General features: G+C 40.2%; 1 protein-coding gene across 1 annotated transcript in view; it reads right to left on the reverse strand.

Moving 5' to 3' along the window:
* The window catches only part of DLEC1 (DLEC1 cilia and flagella associated protein), a 40432-nt gene extending 14171 nt beyond the window's left edge, over positions 1–26261 (reverse strand). Inside the window, exons 1-25 of the mRNA XM_056334268.1 lie at positions 26229–26261; positions 25210–25350; positions 23404–23560; positions 22760–22870; positions 21486–21679; positions 21007–21227; positions 20687–20768; positions 20216–20303; positions 19238–19411; positions 18311–18447; positions 17304–17396; positions 16037–16127; positions 14956–15118; positions 13019–13211; positions 11633–11691; positions 10924–11098; positions 9043–9136; positions 8681–8811; positions 8211–8369; positions 6223–6362; positions 5846–5999; positions 4260–4370; positions 2682–2812; positions 1457–1642; positions 944–1011 (exon numbers count right to left, since the gene is read on the reverse strand). Of these exons, the coding sequence (XP_056190243.1) occupies positions 944–1011; positions 1457–1642; positions 2682–2812; positions 4260–4370; positions 5846–5999; positions 6223–6362; positions 8211–8369; positions 8681–8811; positions 9043–9136; positions 10924–11098; positions 11633–11691; positions 13019–13211; positions 14956–15118; positions 16037–16127; positions 17304–17396; positions 18311–18447; positions 19238–19411; positions 20216–20303; positions 20687–20768; positions 21007–21227; positions 21486–21679; positions 22760–22870; positions 23404–23560; positions 25210–25350; positions 26229–26261 (3286 nt within the window). The remainder of the gene's footprint in view (positions 1–943; positions 1012–1456; positions 1643–2681; positions 2813–4259; positions 4371–5845; positions 6000–6222; positions 6363–8210; positions 8370–8680; positions 8812–9042; positions 9137–10923; positions 11099–11632; positions 11692–13018; positions 13212–14955; positions 15119–16036; positions 16128–17303; positions 17397–18310; positions 18448–19237; positions 19412–20215; positions 20304–20686; positions 20769–21006; positions 21228–21485; positions 21680–22759; positions 22871–23403; positions 23561–25209; positions 25351–26228) is intronic.
* Between the last annotated feature and the right edge of the window lie 1689 nt (positions 26262–27950).

The following is a 27950-nucleotide window of genomic DNA, read 5'->3' on the forward strand; positions in this document are numbered from 1 at the left end:
ACCTGATCCAGGACTCTTTGGAATATGCAAGGCACTAATTAGTTACATGAAAACATACTCTCAATTGGAGAAAAATAAGCTGGAATTTGTGCTAACTGGTTATTGTTCTACTAGCAGCTGCCTCTTTACCTCTGTGTGCTCTTCAACGCAAAGAATTAACTAGAAAAAACAAAGCCTTTCCACAATCTGAGTCACCTATCCTTTTAAATCAATAAGCTTGCATGGAATCTGTCAGAACAGCATTTTTCCAATCTTAAGCACTAATTCAACAGCTGAAAAGCTCTGTCTTTGTAACAGATACCAAACTCTATGGCAAGGTACCAATATGTCCAAGTTTTATTTTGGATACAGAAGACACATCCACACTTTACAGCATTTCGCTCCCATTTCCCCCCTCCCTGGGTCTCATGTGGCTCCAAATATTATTATTTTTTAGTACAACGCATCAGAAATGATAGATGGGCTGGGCTGTAGCTTTCCACGGGGGGGAGGGTACATAAAAGGGGTTGAGTTTGAGGGAGGAAAGCCTGCTGCAATGGTATTGGAAGGTTCTGTGGGAGGGAAATAGCCAAACATTATGCATGTCATCCATACTATGTGCTGGGAGTGATTCTGGGAGTGAATTATCACTGGAATCGCTCATTTTGTTTCAGACCATTCTCTTCAAGAAAAGGAGAGGAAATGGAGAGAGAAAGCAGGGGGTGCAGGGGAAGAGAGAAAAAAGGAGGGAGGAGGGGGGAAGAAAGAGCCTGACCTAATGCTTATACAATGTGGGCTTTCAAGCTCCAGAATGAATTGAGGAACTAAGTCATTTAACTATGTAGACTTAGCCAAACGCCCCAAGAATGAAATTATGTGCCTGACTGGCACATTTAATGCTGAATATGGTAGTCACCGGCTTTTTCCCTCTTTCCTCTGAGGGAATGAACAGCTATTCTCATACCTGACTGTGCTCTTCTAGCTGCATGTTTTGTGATGGGCCCTCTTCTTTTCAACAGGTAACTTGAGGAGCTTGAAAAAATAAAAAATTCACAACAGCAATTCCGTGAAATGAGAATGACTCTGCTAAAGTAACAGCTCCACCTGACTCCTAAATTAGTAGTCATTATAACCTAAAGGAGGAAATCCTACAAAGCATTCTTTGAAAGTAACATCCTTAAGAGTCAATTAGCTCGAGAGCTGTAAGACTGCACAATATAACACAACAGAGCCTTGGCTGGTGTAAACCAAGAGTGTTTTGCCATTTACACCAGCTTGCATTGCAAGCTACTTGTTTCTGCAGGAAACCTCACCAGCAGGTGTCATTACCACAGTCAGAGTAAGAGCTTAAAAAACCCCACCAGAGCACTGCAGAAAGTGTATCTTGTGACAAAGGCAATAGCACTCTATCCTGATTTTGCATTTATTCCAGACCTGAATTAGTATTTGAGTCATTATGCAGAAAAGCAAGACTTACGGACAGATTCCTTGTTCTGGAGTAGGTGAATAGCCAGTAAAATACTCGGCTTCTATTTTGAATGGAGCACTGATTCCAGTGTGATTGGTAAGAATTAGCTGACGCTTTACTATGTCTTTGAATGCAACTTCAGATCCAAAGTCCAAGAGAAGATCACAAGGGCTTTGTAACATCTGCCTTTCACCACTGTCAGAAAAAGTTACATTAGTATGAAGACATCAGTCTTATTTTCTTACACCACAGGTAATTTCAGCAGATTTTAAAATGTGCAATATGCAATGTGGTTGTAATGATCAGTGTAAAAGGACCATGCAGGCTATAATTTTTATCATCAGCATTTACTGCTTTTCATTGTTTTCACTTCAATCCACGTAAGGATTTATTTGGGGTAAAATTTTTTATCATAGATAACATGCCAACCTATCAAATTAAAGCCATTTTTACTTATATAAAAAATATAAACATGAGCATATTCCAGAAGAGAGTAATCATGCAACAGATCAGAAAAATAAAATAAAAATCAGTCAGATATACCAAGTCAAAGAGAAGTATATTCATCTTCCTTTCATATCATGTCTCACAGTGCAACAACAAAACGTAATGGTCCAAAATATAGAATTTTGGGTATAATTCTGTAATTCTAAATTCACATCTAAGAGCTGAATTTGCACATTTTTGGCATTCCAGAAAACAGTTGTTACTCACAAACACATGACAGATTGCAGAGGTCCCACACTTTGTTACTGGGGAGAAAGGTAATTTTTCATACTCTCTACACACAAGCGTGAAGGCAACTGGCAGGTTACAAGCACCAGAAGCACAAGGGAGGGCAGACACACCACACCACACGAACACGAGTTTCACTGACGTGCAGTTAATTCATTAATTCATGAATAAGAAATTTGTGTGAAGTTAACAGTTAATTTATTTTGTTTCAGCTAAACAATGGTGGGGTGGGAGTGGAGTAGTGCTCTTCTCCAGTCTTCTCTTGGGCTTATGAAGTTGCTGAATTTGGCCAGGGTGTAAATCCAGCACCTTTTACCTTTTCTTCACAAAAGACACCTTTACTGAATTGTCACAGTACATTTTACTATCCTTGCTGCCTACAGCAGGAGGAGGACTGAAGTTTACATAGGTAAGTGGGGTTTTTCCCCCCTTCTCTATTGTTTCTTTGCTCTGGGAAGAAGTAATTTTTGTTTACTTCAGGGGTAAACTTTTGATTTACCTGGTAACTCCACTGTCACAATGTACTGAGTAGGTGACATGCAGTCCTTTCACTTCTCCAGAAATGCTCAGAAAGAGAGGTTCAGTCATGTCTTCTATGCTACACAAAAGGACAAGGTCTTTCAGCTCACCCTGAAAGGCAAAAAGTCAAGTTTCCTTGTGAATGAAACAAACTTCACAGAGGAAAGTCAGCCTCATTAAGAAATTTATTTAAAAGTGTGTATAAACTTCACTGGACTAAAATGAGAACTACAACAGAATTGTGAGAAGCTTTACTGTATTGTTTTAAGTGCATTTTCTGCCAGTATCAGATTTGCTTAGAAGGCATATACCAAGATAAAAATTTGTGGCTGCTTCTTGGCTTTGTACCCACCTCAGTCTATAAGCCTAGAACTGCTGCATTAGTGAATTTTGACACACTGCCTATACAGCAAGTGTTGAAGCTCACTTCTAGTTGTGCTTAAATAATATTCCAAAATCAGGGTTTTATTTCTACCTGGGTTTAAAGCAGAACTTGTAGGATGAATTATATAGCCCAGTCACACCAGTATTCTAATTCAACACAGCTAATCTTTTTCACCTAATCAATACCTAGGTGATCAGTGTGTCCTGCATAAAGTAATAGGCTGGGATTCAGACCTGGATTCAGATCCAGATTCAGACTTCTAAATGTAACTCCCTAAATGTCAGCCCTTGAGTTATAAAGGTGAACTCCAAATACGAGCTCTAAATCTCCACTGACTCATTAATGGTACTTGGGCATCTAGCTCACCTTTCTTGTAGGTGGCTGGGATGGCATTCCGTTCCCCAGGCATATGCAGAAGTGCCCTTTCAGATGCCCATGTCCTGTTGAGCTTCCAGCCTTCCACGAAGAAGGCTCAAATTTACTGGGATCCTGTGCCACACATGCCAGACATACATAGGTATCTGAGATCTGCTAGGGCATCTCTGATAGTACTGAACACCTACTTTCAAGCAAATAAATGAAACTTAGGTGTCCAGTGACTGTAATAGGAACTGATACACCATACTGATAGGAAGCTCCTTTATTTAGTTTTCTTAAATCGGCTGTTTGAATGCCCCTACAAAGTCTATGGCTGAATTTCTCAAGTTTGTAAACTCTGCAGTCTACACCCTAATTTTGCAGACTCTCAGTCCCATCAGCCCTTTTTAAATTTTCAAATATTAAAATATCATGAGTCCAGTTCCATTCAGAAAACCAAATTTATACTATATATGCCAGTCTGCTCCATTTCATCTGGGGTAATCTGAAGTGACGATCTGTATGCTCCAAGAGAAGTGATAAGCACTAAGAGTAATTGAATAGGGATTTAAGAAACAAGGAAAACAAGAACAGATGAGAAACAAAGAGACAGGGTAGAAAATTGTACATCATGTGGACTGCCATAATTCTTGCCTTTAACCAGGGTACCTCTAAAGCAAAGCAATTTCAGAGATACTGCACAGAAAAAAGGACACTATGTTTTATATATAAAAATCCTTCTTTTTGTCAGATGGAGGCAAGATGAGAACGCCAGTGTTGCTATTTTGATAAAATTGCATCGGCTTTTAAACTTACCGTGATGTTGGCCAACAGCTCTATGCAGAATTCTTTTTCTTCATTTGGGCCCAAGGTGCCACCGGCCGGGGAGACAGTGGTGGAGCAGAAAGCTGCCTGACTTCCAATGAGCTGCCAAACAGAAAGGACAGACATTCAGCTAACTCTGATTCTTTCCTTTTTTCTCTTCAGATCAAAAAGGACTATAAAGACCAAGTTATCCTCAGATTCCAGACACTTTCAAGTAGCAACTCATACAGTTTGTGGGGCTTGCTTTGCTCTTGCCCCATGGTTGGTAAGTTCTTCATTCCAAATGACTTCAGGTGCCCAACTGAGGCATCAGGGCTGGGAGCAGAGTCACTGTCATCCCTCTCAGTCACAAACCTTTTCAGCGTGAAGCCAACCTACCTGATATCGAAGCAGGATCCTAGAGGTGCCTCATCTCTCTCCGCTAACTACAGAGGTGGCCTACAGAGACAATCCTGGTGTTCACACCTTCCCTAAGTGACTAACTGCACATGGCATGAATCCAGGGGTTCAGCTCGGTTGCTCACACACAAACATCAGATACCATGTAAAATGCTGTGGATATCCCTCCTTGGCTCCAGCTGTTCCAAAAGGTTTTCCTATAGGTCCTATATCATCTACATGCTCTGTTAAGATCTCCTGGGCACCTGAGGACATCTTGGATGGCACTGAAATCTTTTGTGCAGGCAGCTGAGCTGAACCCTAGATGTCAGAGTAGATCTGATTGACCAAGGCACTGACAGTAGGATTCAGCTTACAGGCTAAGTCACCTAAACGTATATGTTGTGGCTGTCAACACCACCACCACTGTAGGCAACATCCAGCTAGTATGTGCTAGAGAGCATTCTGCAGACCAAAGTAGCTGTCCGTTTTAGGAGGAGCTGAATACTCCTCTGAACTCCACTGGCTGTATAGATGGGATAGGACTCAGTCTCCTGAATGCAGGCACAGAGGATACAGTTAAGCCATACATGCATAGCTGGCTGGTGTGACAGGACTTATAGAAGACCACGCTTCTTGACTTACACCTGGAGATCAACAATAACACTCTACAACACACGAAACGACACTAGACATATATATTCTGGTGACTAACTTTCTGCTCGAATGTCCACTGACTGAAAAGAGAGTTCAGACCATAGCTTACATACTGACATTAAATTTAGGGGTCCTAATCTGTAAACTGAATCCCACCCAGAATGTGAAATTTAAGCAAAACGTAGGCACAACTTAAAAGCACCACTGTTTTTTTGCTCTACTAAATTAAAGGCAAACCCTAAACTACCGTGGTACTTTGTTCAGTACTCTGGTAGCTTACATTCTATTTCCCCTCACATCTCTGTCCACCCATTTTCCTGGGGATGATCCACAGACAGTAAGAGCATATTGACATGAACTAGTAGTTAATCTTTTCAGAAAGGCTGGTCTTAAGTTGTAGTTCTGCTCATAAGCCAGTAAACAGCTAGCACTACTCAAAAGATACATCCAAAAAGCTTTTAAGAGTAGTTATTATTTATATTTTGATAGAAACGGCAATTTCCACCCCTCCTGTATGCTTCATCTACTAGAAGTACATTTACCTTTCCCCATAAGTATTTTGCTGGCAGTAGTGTTCGGTTAAAAAGTTTGCTGGTTGCTTTGGCAGGAACTCCAGTATAAATTTCAGTGAATACAAGATGACTAGATATCAAGCATGCTTGGGGGGTCTGAACTTCAACAAAAACAGGAAGATGACTGGAAATAAACACACAGATGGTCTATTGTTATCATTAATGAAGTGTGCTAGACATACAACAGCATGCTGGAAAGAATGATTATGTTTATTTAGCAATATTAGTGATTGGATAGTTCATTGATAAGTTGCACAACCCCGCTCTGAGCTCCTGCTACGTATTTTTGGTTTCACCTCAAGTGAAAATCACATGTGAATCTCAGGAAAACCACTTTTCCCCCTTACCTTCCTTTTCCATTTTCTACCTCTAGTTCTAATACTGTCTGGAGACGCTGGCACAGCAACGATGTGAACTGAACTGACACACTGCATATACCCAAAGGAGGTATTTCTCCAGCAGATGGTTGAATGATAAAGGGAGATACCTGGGAGAGGAGAGAGGGAATGGAAATTTGACATCTGCAAAGCAAGTGTAAAATGCTAAAGTCACACAGTCTAATTAGGATTTCAATGCTTCGTTTTTCCTCAGGCATGTCCTTTCTTTCTTCCCTTGGAGTCCCACCTGGGTTGATTTCAGTAAACACAGTGCTAGCTTCGTGAAAACCTGGCTAGACAAGGATGCAGGACTTTGCTTCTCTGGGGACAGCTAATAAAAAGGCAATGACCTAAGAGAAGGATAGTCAGAGCCAAGGGCATAACAGGGAAGCCTGTGCATAGGGTGACGGGGAATGTGAAGCAGTCAGCAGCAGTAGCAGCATCTCCTCCCAAGTGGAGGGGCTGAGCAGCCGCTACGTGAGATGCCACAAGTTGGGGAGATTCTCAGACAGAAGGTCAAGGAAGGAAGGCTGGAGGACTGGAAAGAGAAAAAGCACCAGTGTGGGCTGGAGAGATTCAGGAAAGGAAAGGGGTAGCTCTTAAGTAGGAGGAATGGAGTACTTGATCCATGATCTTCACTGGGATATGAACAGGCTCTGAGATAAAAAATTCTAGAGACTAAGTCTAAAATCTCTCTGGGGTTTGGGGAATTATGGGGAATAGTAGGCAACAAAAGAATAACAGTAAGAAGTAAGGGCTTGAGGACTGTGAGGACAGGGTCCCCCCCAGGGCACACCTATCCTTAATCAGGCACTTCCGATTACTGGGGGTAAATGGATAGATACACACACACCCCCCTGTTTTACAAGGCTGCCACAACCACCACTTATAAATCTTTTCTTTTTGCCATCAACTTTCACCCCCAAAGTTGGTGAGATATCTACATGATACATAGAAAACAAAGCTCAAGAACTCATGGGGATACAGTTCAACATCTTGTAGGTTTTCATCTCTTGCTGGTCAATAGAAAGTTCCTGCTTAACAAGCTTCTCTCTGTGTTGCAAAACTGACAGCCTTTCCAGAAAAACAGAAGACCTGAACAGCATTTAGACCAATTTTGGCACAAAACAAATGAACTCAATTCCTTGCATAGGTAATTCTGCCCTACAGGCAGAATTTGGCCTTTCATTACAACCAAAAGCACTTACCCCAGAATCTGGATTTCCTCACTTCCCTTTAATGCATAATACCAAAGAGAAATATAGCTACAAATCCCACTGCGTGCCACAAAGTATTTTGCCTTTTTAAAATTTATATCTTTTTTTTATTTTAGGAATATGTGATGATCTGCAGATAGCAGCTCACACTCAATTCTTTGCCACCAGTATTGCCTCCACGCTGCTTTAGTTATTTCATATGAAATGATGGAATGAGCTCTGCAGTCAAAGACTGGAATAGACTGCATTTGACACATCACAGTCTAGATAATACTAAGCAATACTTTCAATATTCATCATGGTAAGTTGTTATTTTGGGACACACCTGCGTGTTTCAAAACTATTGCTTAAAGCCAAAAGGCCCAATTCAGTAGGTGCTGAGATTCCCATCTCGGGTGCTGATGTGAGTGTGTGGGAGGACTGTTTAGCAGCCTTAGTTCTGATAAAGTCTTACCCTTTTATTTGTATCAGCAGCAGCTGAAATCACTGTCATACAGGAAATATTCCACACCTCTTTGGATCAGGCTGGCAGTGGATTTGTAACAAATGGAAATAGAGGAAAAACCGCAAAGAAGCATTTAATCTTAAAATAACTTGTGCACCTATGGAGCCATGCAGAACCGGTTTCATAAGAAGTCACAGAAATTAGAACTTCTGATACCTGGAATGAATACCACAACTGCTAAGCATAAGGAAGAAATAGCTGAAGAGGGAGCGCAGCCAGCTGTAGCAGTGACTTACCTCCTCATTCCTTTCAGCCAGACAAACATGGCTTTCTTGCATTCTCCACTGTGCTGGCAGCTGACATAGATTTTTTATCTCAAAGGTTCTTAACACACTCTCACCCTGCTTAGTCAAACCTAACTGGAGTGATGGAACATCAATACAAAGAAGTGGACCCTAGGACACCAGGAAACAGATGTCAGAATGGACACTTCTGCCAAAACTGCCTGATTAAGAAGCATACATTATCTAAGATTAACACCCAATTTCAAAAAGAACAGCAGAAAGCAAATGCATTGCATGTAATACAGAAAAAATTTTTACTTTCATGGGACTATCGACATTGCCTCAATAGTTACTAGACAGCAAAAATACCTCCTGTTTGCAACTGCTTTAGATTTGTCACGCCTCTAAGAGGCAAAAAGCTTTATATGGATAATAGGCAGGCCCCACAGCTAGTCACCCCACAACACTAAACAGTTCCTTACCTTAAAAGCAGCCTCAACATGCAGCACAACCGGCTCTGGAAGATGTTCAATCTTACACCGCAGGTTACAGCTGATACACCCAGGTTTGCTTCCAGTAATTACCAGTTCAAATTCACAACATTTATTCTTACCTAGAAAAGAAAAATTCAAGGTGCTGTCTCACCCTTTTGCAAAGAAACCACTTGCTGTAAGCCTGTTGCTGGAGCTCCTGGAATCAAATTAAGTCTCCTGCTGGCTCCAGTGGGCTGGGGATCAGGTCTTCTTTTGCAGCTTGCATTACAGTGCTCTGTGACTTCTCTTCCACTCATACCAATTTATATATTATTATCATTAATTGATACTTGAAGTCACAGAAACTTTACCTATGATGCCGGTGTGAGGTTCAACTTCCATGATGTCACAAGACACGATTTTCTCCCAGGTGTACTTGATCAATGATTTGCTGTTATTCCACATCTAGAACAATTAAAATCAACGAGCCAGTTAATGCAGTTTAAGCTTTCACAGCAACAAGGCAATTTGCTGAGAGTACTGATGAACTGCAAATTAGGTATTGTGAGTCTTACATCACATACTTCGCAAACTCTAACCATATCCTGCTCACTACTAAACATTATGACACCTTGAATATAGCTACAACATACTGTATCTTCACCTGAATCTTGAAATAAACTGAGCACTGTTAAGAGTAGAAAGGCATAGAATTTCATCTGACCTCTGACTTGAACAGTACTAACCCAGCACCATGCACTAATTACTGTTATTTTCATTATAATAGTGCATCCTCCCTTTCCTTTCTCCTCTGTGATGTGAAACAAGGACAGGAAGAAGTGGGATTCACCTGACTGGATTTCAGGTGTCTGCAAAACAGATGCAAGAGCTACATCTGACCTCATCTCCAAGCACTGCCTTTACTGAAAATAAAGCCAACTAAAGAGTGCTGGAAGCAATTACTCTGACCTATTTTAGCCCATAGGATGAGATTTATTACTCCCTGGGTGCTGCCAACAATATCTTTGAGGTCTATAAAGAAAGCTTAGTAAATGTAGCTCAGATATGGAGATACATTCTGAAAACACTATATTTAGTCAGGTTATATAAGCACTATATTTAACAGTCGCTATCTTCATGCAGGTGAAGGTGTTTTCTGAAACTTGAAGAAAATCTATTAACTGTTCTTTCCAAGAACATTATATATTTGAAGCCTTTTAAACAACTTCTCCATTTTTCAAAAATGTAACAGACCTTCTAAACTTGAACTTCAAATTCATCTTTTGAGAGCAGCCTTTTTTTTTTTTTGCCAAAGGATCTCTTTGTGAGAGAGATGTAAGCTCTTGAAATCTTTGGCCTGCTCTTCTGATCTTTTCAGACATTATTTCTTAATTACAGCAAATGACTTTGTTCTTTGAAGCACAATTATCTCTAAGCACAGTTCAAATTCTTATCTTTTTAAGACTAAAAAAGCAACTGTGAAGAATGCCATTATATTATCAGTAAGTGACTTAATTACCTATACTACACATGTAGCTATACTAGACTACCAGAACGTATGAAATGGCTGGCTTAAGTTGAAAAAGAATTTCTAGGAAGAGAGAGCATAAAACTAAGTGCTGACGAGCAGTATCTTTACAAAAAAATGGGAAGACCTTTAACTGGGAAAGGTCTTCCTGCCTGGCTTTTGCTAACAGGCCTATTTTTCCCAAGTGATCCTGATCTATAGTAAAGAGGACATTGAGTGAGTGGACAATTTCAGCAGCAGTCTGTTCCATAACGGTCAAATAGAAATTATCAGAACCCGCAGGAAAGAGTAAGGTCTAGCATGCTGCAGCATATGTGACTTTTATAGCTCTTCTGTGCTTGCTGTAGTCCTTTGCATGAACAGTGCCTCTGTTATGAAGTAATTTAATCATCCATTGGCTATCCCTCCCAACTGGAAAACTTTTACACTACAGGAGTGACAAAGTGATAAGCAACAGGTTAGTGACCCACAAAAATATTTAGAAGGCTAAAACTCTTATATCAAACTTAAGAGAGAAAAAAAGAACAAAGCATGCTGCCTGGGGTGTAGGGTTAAGGAGGCTTGCTAGGGGATTTCAGTATAGACCTCCTGAAGTCATGGTCTCCTTTAAAGATATTTAGGAAAAACTAAAATAACATGGATTGTCTGGTACCTTCTAATAACACCTATGACAGCTAGTGACACAAAAACCACATGGTAACAGTGAAGTCAAAAGCTAACAAACCTTAAATGTTTTCCTGACATTTACACCAATAAAGTTTTCTCCAGGGATGATAATGGCATATGGTTCCAGAAGAAGATTAACTGGTTCTGTAGATCCTTTAACTTCTATTTCCAGTGCTATTACATCCTTTGTTTTGTATTCTGGAATGTTTTGAAGCATCCCCTCTTTTACTAAACTTTGGGAGGAAACATGGTAGAATTATTAAGCAGTTTAAACTGGATCCCGTCTTTTAATTGCCAGATCAAAACTGAAAATCATCAAAAGTTTCTCAATTACAGACTGCCCATGTGCAGTTAGCTCAGGCTGGGGACAGTTAAAACTTGGAAAAATTATAGTAGTTCTTTAATGTACTCTAGTTGTCCCAGTCTGTTCATGAACAAGTATGTAAGTCATAGACTGCTGTGACAAACAGTAATAACAGGAAAACCAGCTGGAAATCTCAGCAGAAAGCCTGGAAAATGAACAGACAAAATGATAGTATTATCTTTTTCCAAGAGAGGTGCAGCCCTAGCTAGGGCTAAGGCACGTGTGCAGACATGAAGGAAGATCACAGAGACGCTCTTGGTACCACAATTAGTTGCGCAGATAAAATCCTTTATAATTCTCAGTCCATCACCACCAGAAAGATGAACAATTCCAGTAACTTAATGTAATAGCATAGCTAAAATGTGGCTACATATTTTACCAGGAAATACTTTTCTCAGCTTACCAGCGTGGTTCTGGGATGTCCCTCAGTACCATCTGAATCACACTGTGGTAACTCTTCAGCTACATAGATGAAGAAGGAGAAGATTTTAATGTCATGGAATCAGTTACACTGAGGATTAAAAAAAGATGAAAAAGTAGTTTACATTTAAAGGATGAACAATCATCATTGGAGTACTAAGCTCTGATAAACAATATTCAAACTCTAGTGTTACTAAAAGAAAACATGTTTGACTGCAAAATATTAAGCCAGATTCTGATCTCATGGTGCATGGTTCCAAGAAAAATATTCATTTTTTACATGCCTGTTATTATTTCCCTAGTATATTGCATACTACACACAAGCATCTGCAAAGACTCCCCAAATTAAGCTCAGTACTGCTGTAATAACTTAAAAGTTTCTCCTAACTGCTCCAAAGTATTTAGCTTAATTGACCATCAATCTGATTTTGAGTAAGAAACATTACTTTTCCATCATGGGAAAAGAGGATGCCTTTTATATTCTAATGGGGTGGAAAAAAAGGAAACAGAGAAGCAGGCCTTAAATCTGAAGGGCTTTGCAAAAGTTTCATTTGATTGTACAGAGATATTAATTTAAGTATATATGTTAATTCAATCTATTTTTCTATTAACTAATTAAAGTATTTAAAAAACCCAGTTATTTTCTTTTCCATACATATTTGAGGCATTCTTATGGCTGTCAGTCATCACAGCATGGGATATTCCCACTCTTGGGCTTACTCTGGATCAAGTTTCTTTAAATACAGTGAGCTCACACTCCTTATTTACACAGGCAATGGAGCAGAAACTAAGACAACAGTCACTGGTAAGCTGCATTAAACATTGTTGCACCCTTCTTTACTCACAGCTGCATACTATCATTTGTCTGCCAAAGGCTACTACTATCCCCTTAATTTATCACACAGATGTTCATAGGACCCACTTCAGTTCCAAACAGCTACAGCTGGAAACCATTCAAATAATCAGTTTGCTAACCAAACTTACTTAGGCTGCAGTAGGTATGGGGCACGTGCCCAAAGCAGCTCACTAGCAGAAGGGGAAGGGTCAGGAGATTGGGGGGGAGCTGGTAGTGTTGTGAGGGTGGTACATTTACCAGCCAGCACAGCTGCAGCTCTGAGGATGTGTTCCTAGTTTCAGTGTAAAATTGTGTCCAGTCAGTACCAAAACTGACGTGAGATCAGAAACTGTCTCGCATTTTGCAGTCAAAACATGTTTTCTTTTAGTAACTTTCTACATTTTGAACACTGTTTATCAGAGCATAGTACCAGCTAATTAAATTTAATTTAGAAAGCTGCACAGCAAGGATTTTATGACTTGCATAAAAATACACAGCTGGAGTTTGTAGATAGGAGGGAATCACAAGCCATACCTCCTGTGGAGTATAAGTGAGAGTAAACTCATGATCCGCATGGGGAAGCAAAACTCCCTGCTCAGGATTTAGGGAGAAGGCTGAGTCTGTGTCTAGGTTGTATTTAAGCTTCATAAAGTCTGCAGTTACTTCTGGTATTAATGGTTTCAGATTAGGCTTTATTATCTGCCAGTAGAAAGGAAGTTCTACATGGCTGCAAAGAGATCAATAAACAACAAAAAAGCTATGATTAAAAACATCAGGTATTTTTGAGCAAAGTATTGAGAGAAAATTTTCATTTTCTTTCTCCATGTAGGGAATTCCTCTCTTTAAAAATTACAGCACTTAGACTTACTAGTCTTTGTGAGCTACAAAGCTGATGAGGCAGCATAGACTCAGAGTATCTAAATTATACAAACTACATGCTAATATATGGAAGTAAGTTACATAAACATGTAAGATATGTTAACACTTTCTTGCCTTATTTAACTTGTCATGTGATGCAACTTTTAGGAAACTCTACAATTCTTTCAAGAATCTGAGATCAACAGGACCATTCCTGGTATCAGTATGTTTGCGTTGGATCACTGCCGATGATCCACATAACATTCTCAATTTAATCCAAGTGCAAGGTGCGGTCTTTAACATGTCAACAAACACAGTGACCCAGCAATGGCTCTGCAATACTCTTTGTAATCCAGAAAAGGTTGCTTAACTAGGTTGCTTCAGCAGAAGTGTATTCCATGGAATGCCTTCATGGGTTTTAAAACCTTGCTCATGCTGACCACGGAAACTTTGCCTTACTAAGGTGAGGAAGGACACTGGAATTTGAAAGTGAGTATCAATGACAAAACTGAACATGTACAATTTCTTGAATCCTTTCTACAGCAGTAAAAAGTTTTCTCTTTGCTTCTATGGAGTTCAGTCTCAACCTGCCAGCTTTGTTTCGTACAAATGCTGACACCAGATGTGCAGGGACGGCTGTCATGGTTATAGCACAGAGAAAATGTGGAAATAGGCATAGTCACATTGTTTATCAGTTTACAGTACCCAGTTCACTGAATCACACTATCTTTACCCAAACAGCATTATGCTCTGGCATTACGCATGTGTGGTTTCCAGGCCACAAAACAAACTTCCAGAAATTCATTGTAGCAAGTAGCAGTTTACGTGAATGTATCTAAAACCAGCACTGACCCCCTTACTACTCTGATGGCTTGCAGCCTCTAACTACTGCAATCCTGCACATCAGTGTACTTCTATTATTGCCTGACTGATTTTGCTCAAAATCAGGATGCCACTACATTCAATACAATGTAATTGTACACAGAGGCATATTCCTTGACTTCAAATAGAGTTTATATTTAAATCTATTGACTCAATAGTAGGGATCATGAAAGTGTTAATATGAGTTAGTTGCATTGAGCTCCCATTTCAATCAGTGGAGATCTAGTGGAGTCCGGGATGCTTTATGTCTTGCTCTATGGGAGATGTCTACAGTCAGAATTGCATCCTTAGAAACATCTATTTCCTTGCACTATGAAAGGAAAAGAGTATAGGCTGCCTAGCTCAGTTGCACAAGTATGCAGTGTAGACATGTAAAGTTAGATAAATCTTATCTGGGTGACCCTGTAAAATATTTTCTCAACCATCCATATTTATGAACCTTTGGAGTTACAGATTTATCTATACCAAAGCAAATATATTGACCTTGGCAGCGTATGAACCAAATGGTATGTCTAGTGGTTGCCAAAGTATTTGATCTAGGTATAATGTTCCTGCTCTTACAAGCATATCCTTGAACCTTAATTACTAAACAAGGGAGCAAAATGAAGCAAGGCTTCTGCACAAAGTTTGTCAAGTGCATGAAGGTTTCTCCAGCTTGAAAGAGTATGGTATCACAAATGAGATCCCTACTGGTATGAGAACATTGCTCTATTAATATAGTAGCTACATACGTAGAGTTTCTTATAACCAATTTCTTCTCCTCAGTGGTGTGTGGGTTTTGGGGGTCAAATCGTATGAGATGCTGTAATGTTACGTCAGTAACTTCATCAGGTTCAGGCTTGCTTTCTCCACCTGTGACGAACAAAAGCTCCAGAGCTATCAGCTGTCCAACTCCTTGAAGAAATGAGTAGGTATTACTGTTTACCATCTGGTTATTAACATTGTTCATATTACTCACTAATAGCAAATGCCAGCAATGGCCATTACTGATCATATCTGGTGTTTCCTCAAGTTTCAGAAGTCCAATGTGTTAATTGTACAATATTTTCCTGATGTTCTTTGTTTATCAACATATATCAATAGAGATCTTCATGAATTTAACAGATTTGGATTTCAGGGCCACAACCTCAGCTCACTTACTTACATTAGCCTTGTTTCACTGAAGTGAGCAGGGTGTTCACAATGGTTGATAATGTGGCTCCCAGATGTTTTAAGCAGTATATTGAAATTTTAAAAAAAGCAACAAATCCACTATTCTAACATTTCCAAAGGAAATACCTGTAATAACATGATGTAATCAAGCCTAATGTTATAGTACTCTCAATTACAAGACAAGCACTAACATTTACAAGAATTTCAACTCATTTCATTAGCTAATCCAAAGATTGCCTATCTCTCCTAAATACCCTAATTCAAGATGTGCCCCAAATCTGCTTCACACCCAAATGTATTTCTGCCCTGTTAAAGCTGATGTTTTACAGTTTGTCATGTTATCTTATAGATACAAAATGAGAAACAAACTGCACCTAGCAACAGGTTTTCTTTTCTGCTACTTGGTGACATTTCATGTTTGGATTTTTGGCTACAGTGAGTTAAGAGCTCAGTGCTTTCTGAACGTATTTCATGCACTGGGCACACTAGTAGTAGTAGTAGTAGTGAAAATAATAATGCTTAGGATTTAACACTATCAGGGACAAAGTATTTGCTTAATCCAATTACATAAAATGTTACCATCACTTCAAGTCATCAGCTGCTACTCACATTATCTGAATATCTATGGTGTTAGAAATGTTTAGATGTTTAGAAACCAACCTGAGACTGTAACATCCTTGACTTGGCAATTGTCAGAAACAATGGTGTATGTTTGCTGTGAGACTTCTGGAAAAGAAGGGAAAAACACTACCTGAAAGAGAGAAGTAAAATAGCAATGTCTGTAACTGATTTTTCTTCAGGAAGTAATAAATTTCAATTCATGAATGTTCATTAAAGGACATTTCTAGTGATTAGTAACTAAATCTTGCATTTGCAAGAAGCAGTGTCACACTCCCTTAATACAGATCAGAAAGAAATAGGTTTTCTGGGTCACTAAACTTAGATGTGTGTATCTGGATGGCCACCAGAGGCTGCCTTTGTAGTCACTGGAGTTGTGGGCAGTCTACTGGGTTAGTTGTGGAATTGCATCCTCAGAATTGGATCTGCCCTCTGAGCAATGCCACTGCTGCCTTTCAAGCTACAACAGTGTGAGCAGGGCAGCAGTTGTGTGCCCCTCCCCACCTCCCGAGTCCCACCTCAACAAAAACGGTTCAGGGGCCAAAAACTCTGGCTGTGTAATGTGCATTGTTGTTCTTCTACCTGTTATCCATTACCACTGGCAAACCCAACCCATGCTACATTCATCTCCTCTTTCTCTCCCATGTGTGCCTGGCTCTGCTGAAGCAATGCACCTGGAGAGACAGAAAGGAGGAGAAATGTTTCTCCTTTATCCACATCTGCCTGACCCATTCCTCTTATCAACAGCCAGAAGGTACAGGTAAAAGGAGGGGCTGGAGGCTAGCCATGCTCTCTTCCTTTCTCCGTAGTGATGCTGTAACAAAACATGGCCCACATCAGACAAAGCAGTGGTGGCAACCATTGATGCACACTTACTACAGAATCTTTTTGAAGAAAGAGCACAGCATAAGTGAAGGATTTGTAGCTGCTGCTCTACAATAAAAGAATTTATTACCCCAAATGTCCTTTTTTCCCAAGGAATCTCAAAAAGTAAAAGTTGTTTTTTTTTTTAAAGTGAAACAAGTGCTCCTGTGTTCTCCGATTCCAGTTTTCTCTAACAGGATGTTCTACATGGAGAAAATCTGACCCATCTCTGAGTGGATAAGCAAGACCTTCAAAGTTGCAGTGAAAGACTCACCAATAAGACTCACAATTGCAATTCTTCCAGTATAATTGCACAAAAAGATCTGAGCATTTTTGTTCACACAAACCCAAATTTGCAAGGTCCAGCCAAGATCTTCTAAAATCATTCTTGCTTGTTAATGTATTTGGTAAAGTACAAATACTTTCTATAGCAGTTGATACTAACCTCTACTGTTGTACTCTGCCCTGGAGCTAGCTGAAAAACAGGAGGATGGATTCCAAAAGGATCTTGTATCACAAAATCAACTGTGTCAACAGCCTAAGGTGTTAAAAAAAAACCCAGAAAACAAAAAACAAATTAAATTGATCAGGTTTTTGCTTTTAAAATACAGCATTACCTAAAACAGGCTGTATACTACAACATCACTGGTTTAGCTCTTACTATATTTTTTGTTCACACATCTCAAAAATATGTGGCTTATGTATATGGCTTAATCAGCAGAAATACTCCTGCTTTATTACCTTGGTGAAAGCAGGAGGGAAGGTGCTGTCTCTAAAGAAAAACGATAGTGTCAGGAGCCCTAATATTCATGTTCACAGAAGAACAGCCATGCCTGAGCATAGGAGCTCTGTCTGTTTCTCCATGCTTATGATTCACTTTGAGTTGGAACTTTAAAGTGTTTCAGGAGGGACAACCTGGCACATCAGCTATCCCGTTAGCCTCTCCTCCAGCACATAGTATGCCAATCTACCAGTTAGATCTTATCTTCTTTGTCCGTTTCCTTTAGACCTTGTTTTTGATGGAAATCTAAAGACAGAGCAGTACTGGAGTGGACCGCTAGGGTCTACAGGTGCAGCAAGGTCAGTAAGTGGTAACTTGGTGGGGACAGCGAGGAAATTAGCTTAAGCAATGCTAGAACTGATTGCATTTCAATTTGCTTTAAGGGTAAGGTTAAGTTCAAGCCAGTTATCCTTTCCCTGATCTATGCCTGAGTTTACCTCACCACTGAGCAAGACTTCTTCCAGAGGCAAGCCACAGCATAAGCAGAAGGTATGGACATCCAGGGAGATTGGTCCCCAGGATAATGTGAATTCTTGAGGAAATGGCACAATACAGATGTCCCCAGAAAGTTCTTACAAATTCTGTGCTAATATACCATGACTAGATCAAAAGGCCTTCATGTCAGGGCATCTATACCATCCATGCCCAGTATTTCCATTCTAATCACTTACCTTGAAATCAGGTGGTGGCCAGGCTTTCTTTGGCATTATACAGAACTTCTCAGGGTTAATTCCCTCATTTCTGCACAAAATCTTTGTTACTTTTATTCCTCCAACAAGGCAGGAACCACAGTCTATAATGTGAGGCACTGAAATGAGTAACACAGAAAATCAGACTGCACAGACAGTGAAGGCCAGCAGTCGGCAAAGCCAGCTACTTCTTAAATAACTCTTTACAGACAACATTACCGCATATGAATATGCTGGGTGCTACAATCCTAAAACCCCTCAGATTCTTTCCATTTGAATGTTAAACAGTATGAGGTGTATATTTCTGCATTCATCTTACATTTTAATGGTGCTTCATAGTTAAAGACTACTGAATGATAACAAAAAGTAAGATTATTTTATAAAAAGCTCAGTATAACAGGAAAAATGAATTTACAAAAAATCAAAGGAAGTTTCTGCAAAAGTAATCCTGGTTGTTACAGTTAAGGCTAGATATCTAAGATGTGAATCCTTCAGATATGTCATAGCCATATATAGTTAACATAACATGCCATTAATATTAATTAATAGCATCAAATATTTATAACTAAAACATAATTCCTTAATATTTAGTGATTGCAGGTCAGAGTTCAAGAATCAACAAGTCGCAAGCCTAGAAAAGTGGCTCCTGCTCATTCCTCTAACACAGTGGAAAAAAATTAGTTTCATGTGGCAAGAACAAATAATTGGGGAAAAATTTTACAGGATTACATTTTAATAACTAATAGATTAATTATGAGTGAAAATGAGATAGATATCAAAACATAGAAACTGGACTGCCACATTTGTCCATGTTTGTTTTGTCACTAAAATTGGAGACAGTCAAATGAAATTAAAAAAAAAAAAAGCCCATTTAACTTTAGAGAAACTTAAGAATTGGATGTTACTGACATGTTAACACTGGAGGTGGCCTTTTAGCTTGGATCGGGATCAGAAGGGGTTCTGACACTTGAGTTCCTACTAATATAAAATCTTCATAATCTCCTAGATATTCAGGAATAAATTGGACCGTATACTGGCATGTCATCCCAGGAGCAATCATTCCTCCCTTTCCTGGAAATTTTCCTTGGAAAAAAAATGCAGGGAATTAAAAAAATTAAAACCTCCCAAAGTTGGCATATGTATTTATGATCACATCTCCCCCAACAAAGGTGCCTGTAAACTCTCCACATTTATTGCCTAAGTCAAGCTGATAAAAATAAATGACCACAAAAGGCCTGCCAGTGTAATCAGTGTATGTGCATATCTTCCACTGAACCGAAAGATTTTTTGTCTGAAACATGCTTATAGCTACAAAAAACAGAGTGAGGAGAAACCTAGAGACCTTTACCCAGTTTTTCTCTTCCACAAGACAACAAGGCTTACATGGTGTCATCTAACTTCTTCTCAATATCCCTCCAATGTTGTGACTGAGATACCACAATCTCCTTAGGCAACCTGTCCCAGTGCCTACTCATTCTACTGTAGGAAAGATGTTTTTCTTAACTTTCCGCTAACCTAAGCTTCCTTGCTGTAACTGAAGTATGTTATTTCCTGCCCTGTTCCCCTAATAATTTCAGTGGAAACTAAGTCTGTTCCTAGATGAATTTTGGATAAGACTCAATCTAGGTATTCCGTGGATACATTTCAATCTAATTTCAAACACCTTAATATTAATTAGTCTTCTTGAATTCCTCATTAGGCCATTTGAATCTGCTTAAGAGTTGCATGTGAATGGTTCCAATGACATAAGTCAGCCTTCAGTTTCTAAAGAACTGAGCACTATGGATAGCAGAACCAAACAGAACATCTCTAAAAAATCTTTGTTCAAGCAGATAAATTAGATCTCTTATGTGCTAACATCTTAAAGGCAGTAAAAAGAACGCTTACCTGGCCCAACAGCAAAAGCTGAAGTAGAGGGGGGGATAAGTCTTACATGATGACATGTTGAAGTGATGTTCTGCAGCTCTATAGTCATCTTATGTAAAAGAAAATAAAATACTCCATTGTCTTTACCATCACTCATTATAATGTTTGCTATTCCCTAGTGCTCTGTTAGTAGTAACGAATACTTCATCGTAACCAACCTAAAAATCTCAGTTTATTCAATAAGGGCTGAATCAGATGCTATCAAAATGAAGACAAGACTGAAAAGGGTCCATTTTAGTTTTCACTGGTTAGTGTGTCAGTGGCATGTGTGAAAGAGTATCTTCAAGGAAGCTAAAGGGTCATTAATTCAATTTAAAGAGGAAACTCAAGACTTTTGCAGAAAGTGAAAAGTGTGTGAAATATGTAGATTACGGCAGGACATAATGCTTCTCAGTAGCAGAATTAACTCTCTACAAAGCAGTAAGTCCTTACCTCATAAACCTGGCCAACTTCATAATTAGAAAACAAAACTGCAGGTGGATTGGCAACAAACACAGGAATAAATGGGGTATCACTGAAAGATAAAAAAAAGGAGATGTTATCTTACTGCCAAGTTCTTTAAATAATTATAAAATAAAAACTGAAAAAGGTACCATACCCTTTAGCAAAACCAAAATGTCATACAGACATGTTTCCTAAGAGACTATACAGACATTTAGCTCAAAGTATCTGCATGTAAATCCACAGTAATACTATAGCGGAGCTCTCTGTGTGCTCCAGCCCAGAATCAAGAAACTGTATATACTGCATACCCTTTATTTCCTTCTGCTTTTCTTCTGGCTACAGTTTGTTCCATCTTTACTTGAGAAATTACAAGAGATTTGCCTCCATGAAGAGTATTTAGTGGTAAAAAGCGGGGGTTCTTCAAGTAATTCTGCCTTCTTTCAAGTTTGGCAAGGTAAGCACACTCACTTTCTCCCTCTGCTTTGCACTTACTATCCTTCCAGGCTAACTTCTGTGAGGCATTAGTTTTCTTTGAAAAACAAAGAGATCATGGTGCAAAATTAAACACGGCAATTTTGAGGATGATGAAAAAGCTATCTGTATATGGCTAATGAAAGCTATACAGCATTGAAAATTCATATAGAAATATTGCATTTCTGTCGACAGATCAAATCGAATAAATACTGGAGCCAAATCAACAATGCATTGATATTCACCCTTTGTTACAGGAACAGCAATAGGCTTTATAGTTCTGACAAACTGAAATAAATAAATCTGTAAAATGTACCTTATTTGTCTTTCTAGTCTGGGGGCTGGAGTCTGGAGTTGAAGGCAGAGTTAATGTGCACAAAGACACATTTGACATACTACCAGCTGTCTTCTGTAGGTGTGCAACCTCTGCAGGCATCTGGTCCCGTGAGCTTGAAGAAACATGCTGTTGAAAACTAAATGTCTCTTTCATGTAGCCAGGTTCTGATTTTCCTGCAATTCAAAGAAATATTTAATTCTGTAAAAGAAACACATTAATTATAAGCATTTATTCTGAGCATAGGTGTATGAGTTTATTTCAGTCTTGCTGATAGTAAAAACACTTTAAATCCTCTAGAATTTAATATACATTTATAATTTACTTTGCACAAATGAATTTTCATGCTGTAATAAAAAGCTTTCAGAAATACTAATGAAATGAGCCATATAAAAAGAAAGTTACTACTCTCGGAAAGCCATGTTAATCTTATGAGTGAGTGGGACTTAGAATATCCTGTTCAGTTTACAAAAAGATCTGCATGATGGACTTATGACAGTCAGAAAATTTACATAAACAGGGTGTGCCATCTAGTCCCATGTTCCTATAGTCAGACAACAAAATCGCCACCTCAGAGGAAACTCTGAGGTGATGTTAGATTTTTGGCTTTATTTGGAATTACAGTGGAAAAAACCCCCAAATCTTGGAAATTTTGGTTAAGTTGATTACTCTGAAATGTTTGTTTTGACTTGACCAAGAAATTTCATTTTAATGATACTAAAACCTTTCACCTTGGCTCACACATGAGTAAAAGAAGTAAAGAAGTTTTGACATTGCCCAAAAGTTTTTTCTTACTGATCTTCATTTGCAAATTAAACTGATACATTTCCAGAACTGGAAAATTTTAAACCCAGAATAAAGAATATAATTTTATTTCACTGAAAATAGTTTTTACTTTATTGTAACCACTTCCCTTCTCTCTACACAAGATACAGTTGCAGCTTTGCGCTAATGAAATAGAACAGAGGCAGAGCAGTCACAATTAATACAGTTTTTGTGTCAGATGGAAAGAACTGTAAACAAATGTGCAATGGCCATTAAATTTCAGATTTAAACACACTTAAGCTTAATAATTTTTAATTAATCAATTTTATTTTGACAACGTCCCTTCAGTGGAATTTTATGCTTGTAATACTGAGTGCCTTCTGCTTTGGCAGAAAACTACAAAAATATACTCTGATCTGCTACTCCTCCAATGCTTCAGTTCTTACTGAGTGTTCTAGAAAGTCTAAATTATCCTCTGCTTTAAAAGTTACCTTTTGGTGCTCTAGTAACAGGTAATTTATCAGTGATATAATCATCAGGGCAGGTCAAATTATTCTTTCTGAGAAGTTCATTATCCACAATCCACCTAAAAGAGGATGCCACTGCCACAGTAAAACAAAACAAAACAAAAGTTTTTAAAAAAATATGCAAAAGCTTAGCCCCTTAAGATAATGTTGTCTTTATAATCTACCACTGTCAGGTAATATTTTTGGGTAGAGAAAGAATCTGGTATTTTAATCACAAGACTTAGACATGTGCCTCCACACTTCTAAATTCAGTTCAAACCCAACTATGCAGACATCAGAGAAACATTTAATGTCTGTTTGTTGCTGCTATATATCAAGGTATTTATACTTGTAATAAAGTTATGTCACAAACCATTAATTGCAAATTTAATACCTTGGAAACCACCTGTTTCTTTTTTAGTTCTTTAGTTTCTTACAGTGTTAAACAGATTGTACTCTACTTGAATCTCTGCACGAAGTGCTTCAAAGTTTCTCTATTGATGTAATGCCAAATCAAAGGCGTACTGAGTACTAGACAGTCCTGCCAGTGATTTAGACAATTGTTGCATTGGTCTCCAGGTACCATAAGCATGTACTGGAGAGAGAGAGAGTGTTTTCAGAATCCTCACCTGGTGGCAACCCCAATTTGTGGAAATCTTTCCCGACATCTGCCTTCAGCATGTTTAGGGCCCTTTGCTCTTCAGCTTTTGCTTGATCCTGGGCCTGAATGATGTTCTCTTCTACTATGTCAGCTTCTGTCAGTTGGCACTTATACTCCTCAAGAAGCTGTCACAGGATGGGTGAATGTAAAGAAATGACTGTAATTTTTGCTGTTAACATCTCCTTACAGATAAATATTTTCTATTTGCCTTTGAGAGGTAAATACAGAGAGCTTGGCAAAACATCATTACTTTACAAGTATAAACTAGCCTGCTAAAACACCGTCATTCCTATCATTTACTTGTGTGGGGTAAGAAGCGTTACCCAAGAAAAACCTGTGAAAGATGAGGAAACCCTCTCAGGACAAGAAAAATGTCTTTTCCCTTCTGTGGACAGTAGCTACTGCACTGTATTTTGCCTGTAAATGTAGGAATAAATTTGAAGTAAATGTTCCCTCCTAGTTTCTAGGAGGGTTTCTAAACCACCAGAATACCCCAATAGTGATACTTCACTCCTCCCTCCTGTTATATTTTGGATGTCTCTGCACAGTGTGGTAAGTGCTTTACAAGCACAACTCAAAAAGAAAAATCCTGCCTCAAAGAGGTAGCAATGTAAGTTAAAGAGGGAATATAGCAGAGACACAGAGACATACAAGACCAACAGCGAGAGAAACTGACATTGGCCTCAAGACCATCTGTAGCCTGAGCTTTCTGTAGAACTTTTACGTAACAAGGCTTAACCTTTTGATTCATTTAATGGATTTAAATAATTTATTAATTTTTTAAAATAGAAAGTACAGGATGCATCTCAGCTAAAATGAGATGCTTCCTCTTCCTCTGCTCATTCTGGGATCCCTCCACTGTCACTGGAATCCAGGATAGAATTCCAACCCATGCCAAAGTTGATAATGAAAATGGATCTGATTGATTGTGCTCTAAAAGTGCCTGGGTGGGGGGTTTTTTTCTTTTTTTGTGTGTGGTTTTTTTTTTCTAATGATACAGAGAGCCTTGAATGACTAGTTCAGCTGTAGCATACATGTTACAGACAGGTACTGTCAGTTGAAATATCCAAGCAGTCCATTTCAGGAGTAAATATTCATGTTTATTAGTCAGAACATGCTGTGTTCACCAGTATATTCATAAATGACTCAAAAGAAATATAAAACTTCAGGTTTTTCAGCTCTGATAACCTTTGAGAGGATATGATGACACAGACTGGAAAAAATACCTGTTGCTCAAATTATTCCTCCACTTCTATACACTGACAATAGCTGTCAGAGCAATGATTAATACAAGTACTTTTCATTTCCACTGTTTAGCATTTGCAACACTGGGAATCTTGGATGTAATAATGGGTTATGTATTGTAGTGCACCACTAAGGTAAGCATATATAAATAATACTTGCAGCATCTGGTTTCAAAATGCAGCACATGAGAATACTTCATTGCAAGTTAGGAAGTCTAGGACGCTGAGCAGCAGTTACAGGGAAAAGTTGTTAGCCAGTAGAACAGGCATTTAAAGGGCTACGGGTCTTACTGGTCTTACTCTGCCTGAAAAGCCATCCAGAGCTGAAAGTATCATGAAGGAGCACGTGATAAATATTAACATATATGAAAAGTTCTGTGGGGAACTGTGCTCAAACACATTTCCATTAAAATGTCAGTTCTAGGATCTCCCCCTGCCTTTTTATTTTACTTCACAGAAGATTTAGAAATTACAAAGTAGCAATGAAAGCTGAATAGAGCTCCAAACTCTGACTTGGTTTCAACTTGTACCGTCTGTAGCTCCTCCATAAAACTCTCATGATAAACACTGTCTCCTCCTTGGGACTTGATCCAATTTGTCTCCGTGTCCACCCCAATAACATCTCCAGTGTACAGGTCCTCAAAGGTGCTAGCCAGCAAGTGGGAGATGTCCTGAGGAAAGAAAATGAGGTTGTTAGTGTTTAAAGCCTGGGATAGGGTCAAAAGAGCTCCCTGGGTGTGTGCCAACAGCTGGAATTAACAAACAGAGAAGGAAAACTGGGGGGAAAGGGCTGGGAAAGGTACCTGGGAAGGACCCTGAAAGGGGACACACTGCAAGTGTGCACGTGAACACTGAGGTGTGAAGACATGTATGTAAGTATGTGCATGTACAGGCCATGCATGCACAGAGATGGTGTCTGTGCTGGTGGGCTGTATGTGTGACTGATGGTGGCCGACACGGTTCTCCATGTGCACACAGTGTGTATGTGTGCCACGGTTTATGCAGGGATGTGTCTATGGGGCTATGCGAGTGGGGTGTGTGTGTGTGCGAGGGAGATGCAAGCACTGAGCACTGCACAGGGTAAAGGGGTGTCTGTGTGCAGGTGTGTGTCTGTGCCCCAGGGTGCATGCATGGGTGGGTGGGTGTCTCTGTGTGCCCCAGGGTGCATACAGGGGTGTCTGTGTGCAGGGCTGTGCATGGGTGTACGGCTGTGTGTGTGTATATATGTAGGGATGTTCTGTGTTTGCCTGTGTTTGCAGGGGGGCGTGTGCTGGGGGTGTTGGGGGGTTGTGCAGGGTGTGTGTGGGGTGTATGTGCCGGGGGTGTTGGGGGGTTGTGCAGGGGGCATGTTTCTGAAGGGGGTGTCTGGGTGTGTGCCGGGGGTGTTGGGGGGCTGTACAGGCGGTGTGGGGGTGTGTGCAGGGGGTGTAGAGGGTGTGCAGAGTGTGTGTGTGAAGGGGGTGTTGGGGGGTTGCGCAGCGGGTGGTGTGTGTATGTGTGAAGGGGGTGTCGGGGTGTGCGCCCGTGTGGCCCAGCCCCGCTGCCTTACCTGCGTGCCAGCGGAGAGGCTCCGCTGAGCCATGGCAAGCCCGGCGCTGGGGTGGCCCCGGGCAGGCCGGACGCCTCGGCTTCCTCCCACCGCCCCCTCAGCCGCCGCCCGCCGCCGCCGTTGCTACGCGACCGTGTGGGCGGGAAGGGCCCGGCCGCCGGGCGGGGCAGCGGCCCGGGGCGGAGTGGAGGAACCCGGCGCCCAGCGCCGTCCGAGGCCACCGCGGAGCGGGGTGATGGTGGGCAGCCCACCCTGCTCCTCGTCACCCCTCACACAGCCCCTCGCTTCGTCACCCCTTACACAGCCTCTTGCCGCCCTCCCGCCGCCGTGCCCCTATGCTAGGGCTGTTGGAGGGCTGAGGCAGGCAACCCATGTCTTACTGGGGCAACTACCCTGTTTCTGCCCTGCCACTGTCAAAATAGGTACTTTTTGTACTCTTTTTAAAGCAGTGGAGCTGTATGAATTGATAAGAAACGAAATAAAATGTTGAATTGAAACTTTTGAGGGGATTTGTGCCTGGCTTGCCTCTCCGCCACCATCAGGCTCCGGTGCAGGCCGTGAGCTTGGCAGCTGAGGGGAGGACACAAATCCTCTGCTCCTTCCCCAGCTGCCACACACAGTGCGGAGGCCGGGCTGTGAGGGATGGAAGATGGGGTAATTCATCATCAGCCCAAGAAACCATCCATCTTGCCTTCAGCCTGCCAGAGTGCCCTGGCTGTGTATGCCGGTTGCTAACAACAGCCGCCTGCTCCTGCTGAAGTGGGTGATGTTTTCCTTAGAAACCATCCTGGCGTAGCATTTACTGCTTACCCTGCCTTCTCTCTTTCTCTCTTTCTCTCTTTCTCTCTTTCTCTCTCTCTCTCTCTCTCTTTCTCTTTCTCTTTCTCTCCTTCTTTCTTTCTCTCTCTCTCTCTCTTTCTTTCTTTCTTTCTTTCTCTCTCTCTTTCTCTCCTTTCTCTCTTTCTCTCTTTCTTTTCCTTTCTTTCTCTCTTTCTCTCTCTTTCTTTCTTTCTCTCTTTCTCTTTCTCTCTCTCTTTCTCTCCTTCTTTCTCTCTCTTTCTTTCTTTCTTTCTCTCTCTCTTTCTCTCTCTTTCTTTCTTTCTTTCTTTCTCTCTTTCTCTCTTTCTTTCTTTCTTTCTTTCTTTCTTTCTTTCTTTCTTTCTTTCTTTCTTTCTTTCTTTCTTTCTTTCTTTCTTTCTTTCTTTCTTTCTTTCTTTCTTTCTTTCTTTCTTTCTTTCTTTCTTTCTTTCTTTCTTTCTCTTTCTCTCTTTCTCTCTTTCTTTCTCTCTTTCTTTCTTTCTTTTTTTTCATTTTCCTCCCCCTTGCGTATTCCTCTGAAAGAACCAGACTGTGGGCCCCAAGGCTTCTCAGTCGCCCTCAGGGTCATTGGCTCCATCCCAGTTGCTGTAAGGGGGTTTGCAGGGGCTGGAAGTGGAGGTGGGCAACGTTACTGCCCTCTGATGGTACTTCACAGAAAACAACCATCACAAAAATAATTCACCAACAGGTTTTCCATGAGCAGACAAGCAAAAGGCCCGGGGTGCAAGCCCCACAGCAGCTGTGGAGGTGGTTGAGAAACTGGTGTTTGTAGGCATGTGGCACGTGGGCTTGGGACTACGTAGTGTCACAAGCTTTAGTTCATCAGTTCACCAAAGTCTGCTTTTGGAATAAGACACCAAGTTAGATTAGGAAGCACTGCTGTGTTTTCAGTTTCCCTGTGAA

This window comes from Falco biarmicus, chromosome 4, assembly GCF_023638135.1.
Source record: "Falco biarmicus isolate bFalBia1 chromosome 4, bFalBia1.pri, whole genome shotgun sequence".
Taxonomy (NCBI): Eukaryota; Metazoa; Chordata; class Aves; order Falconiformes; family Falconidae; genus Falco; species Falco biarmicus.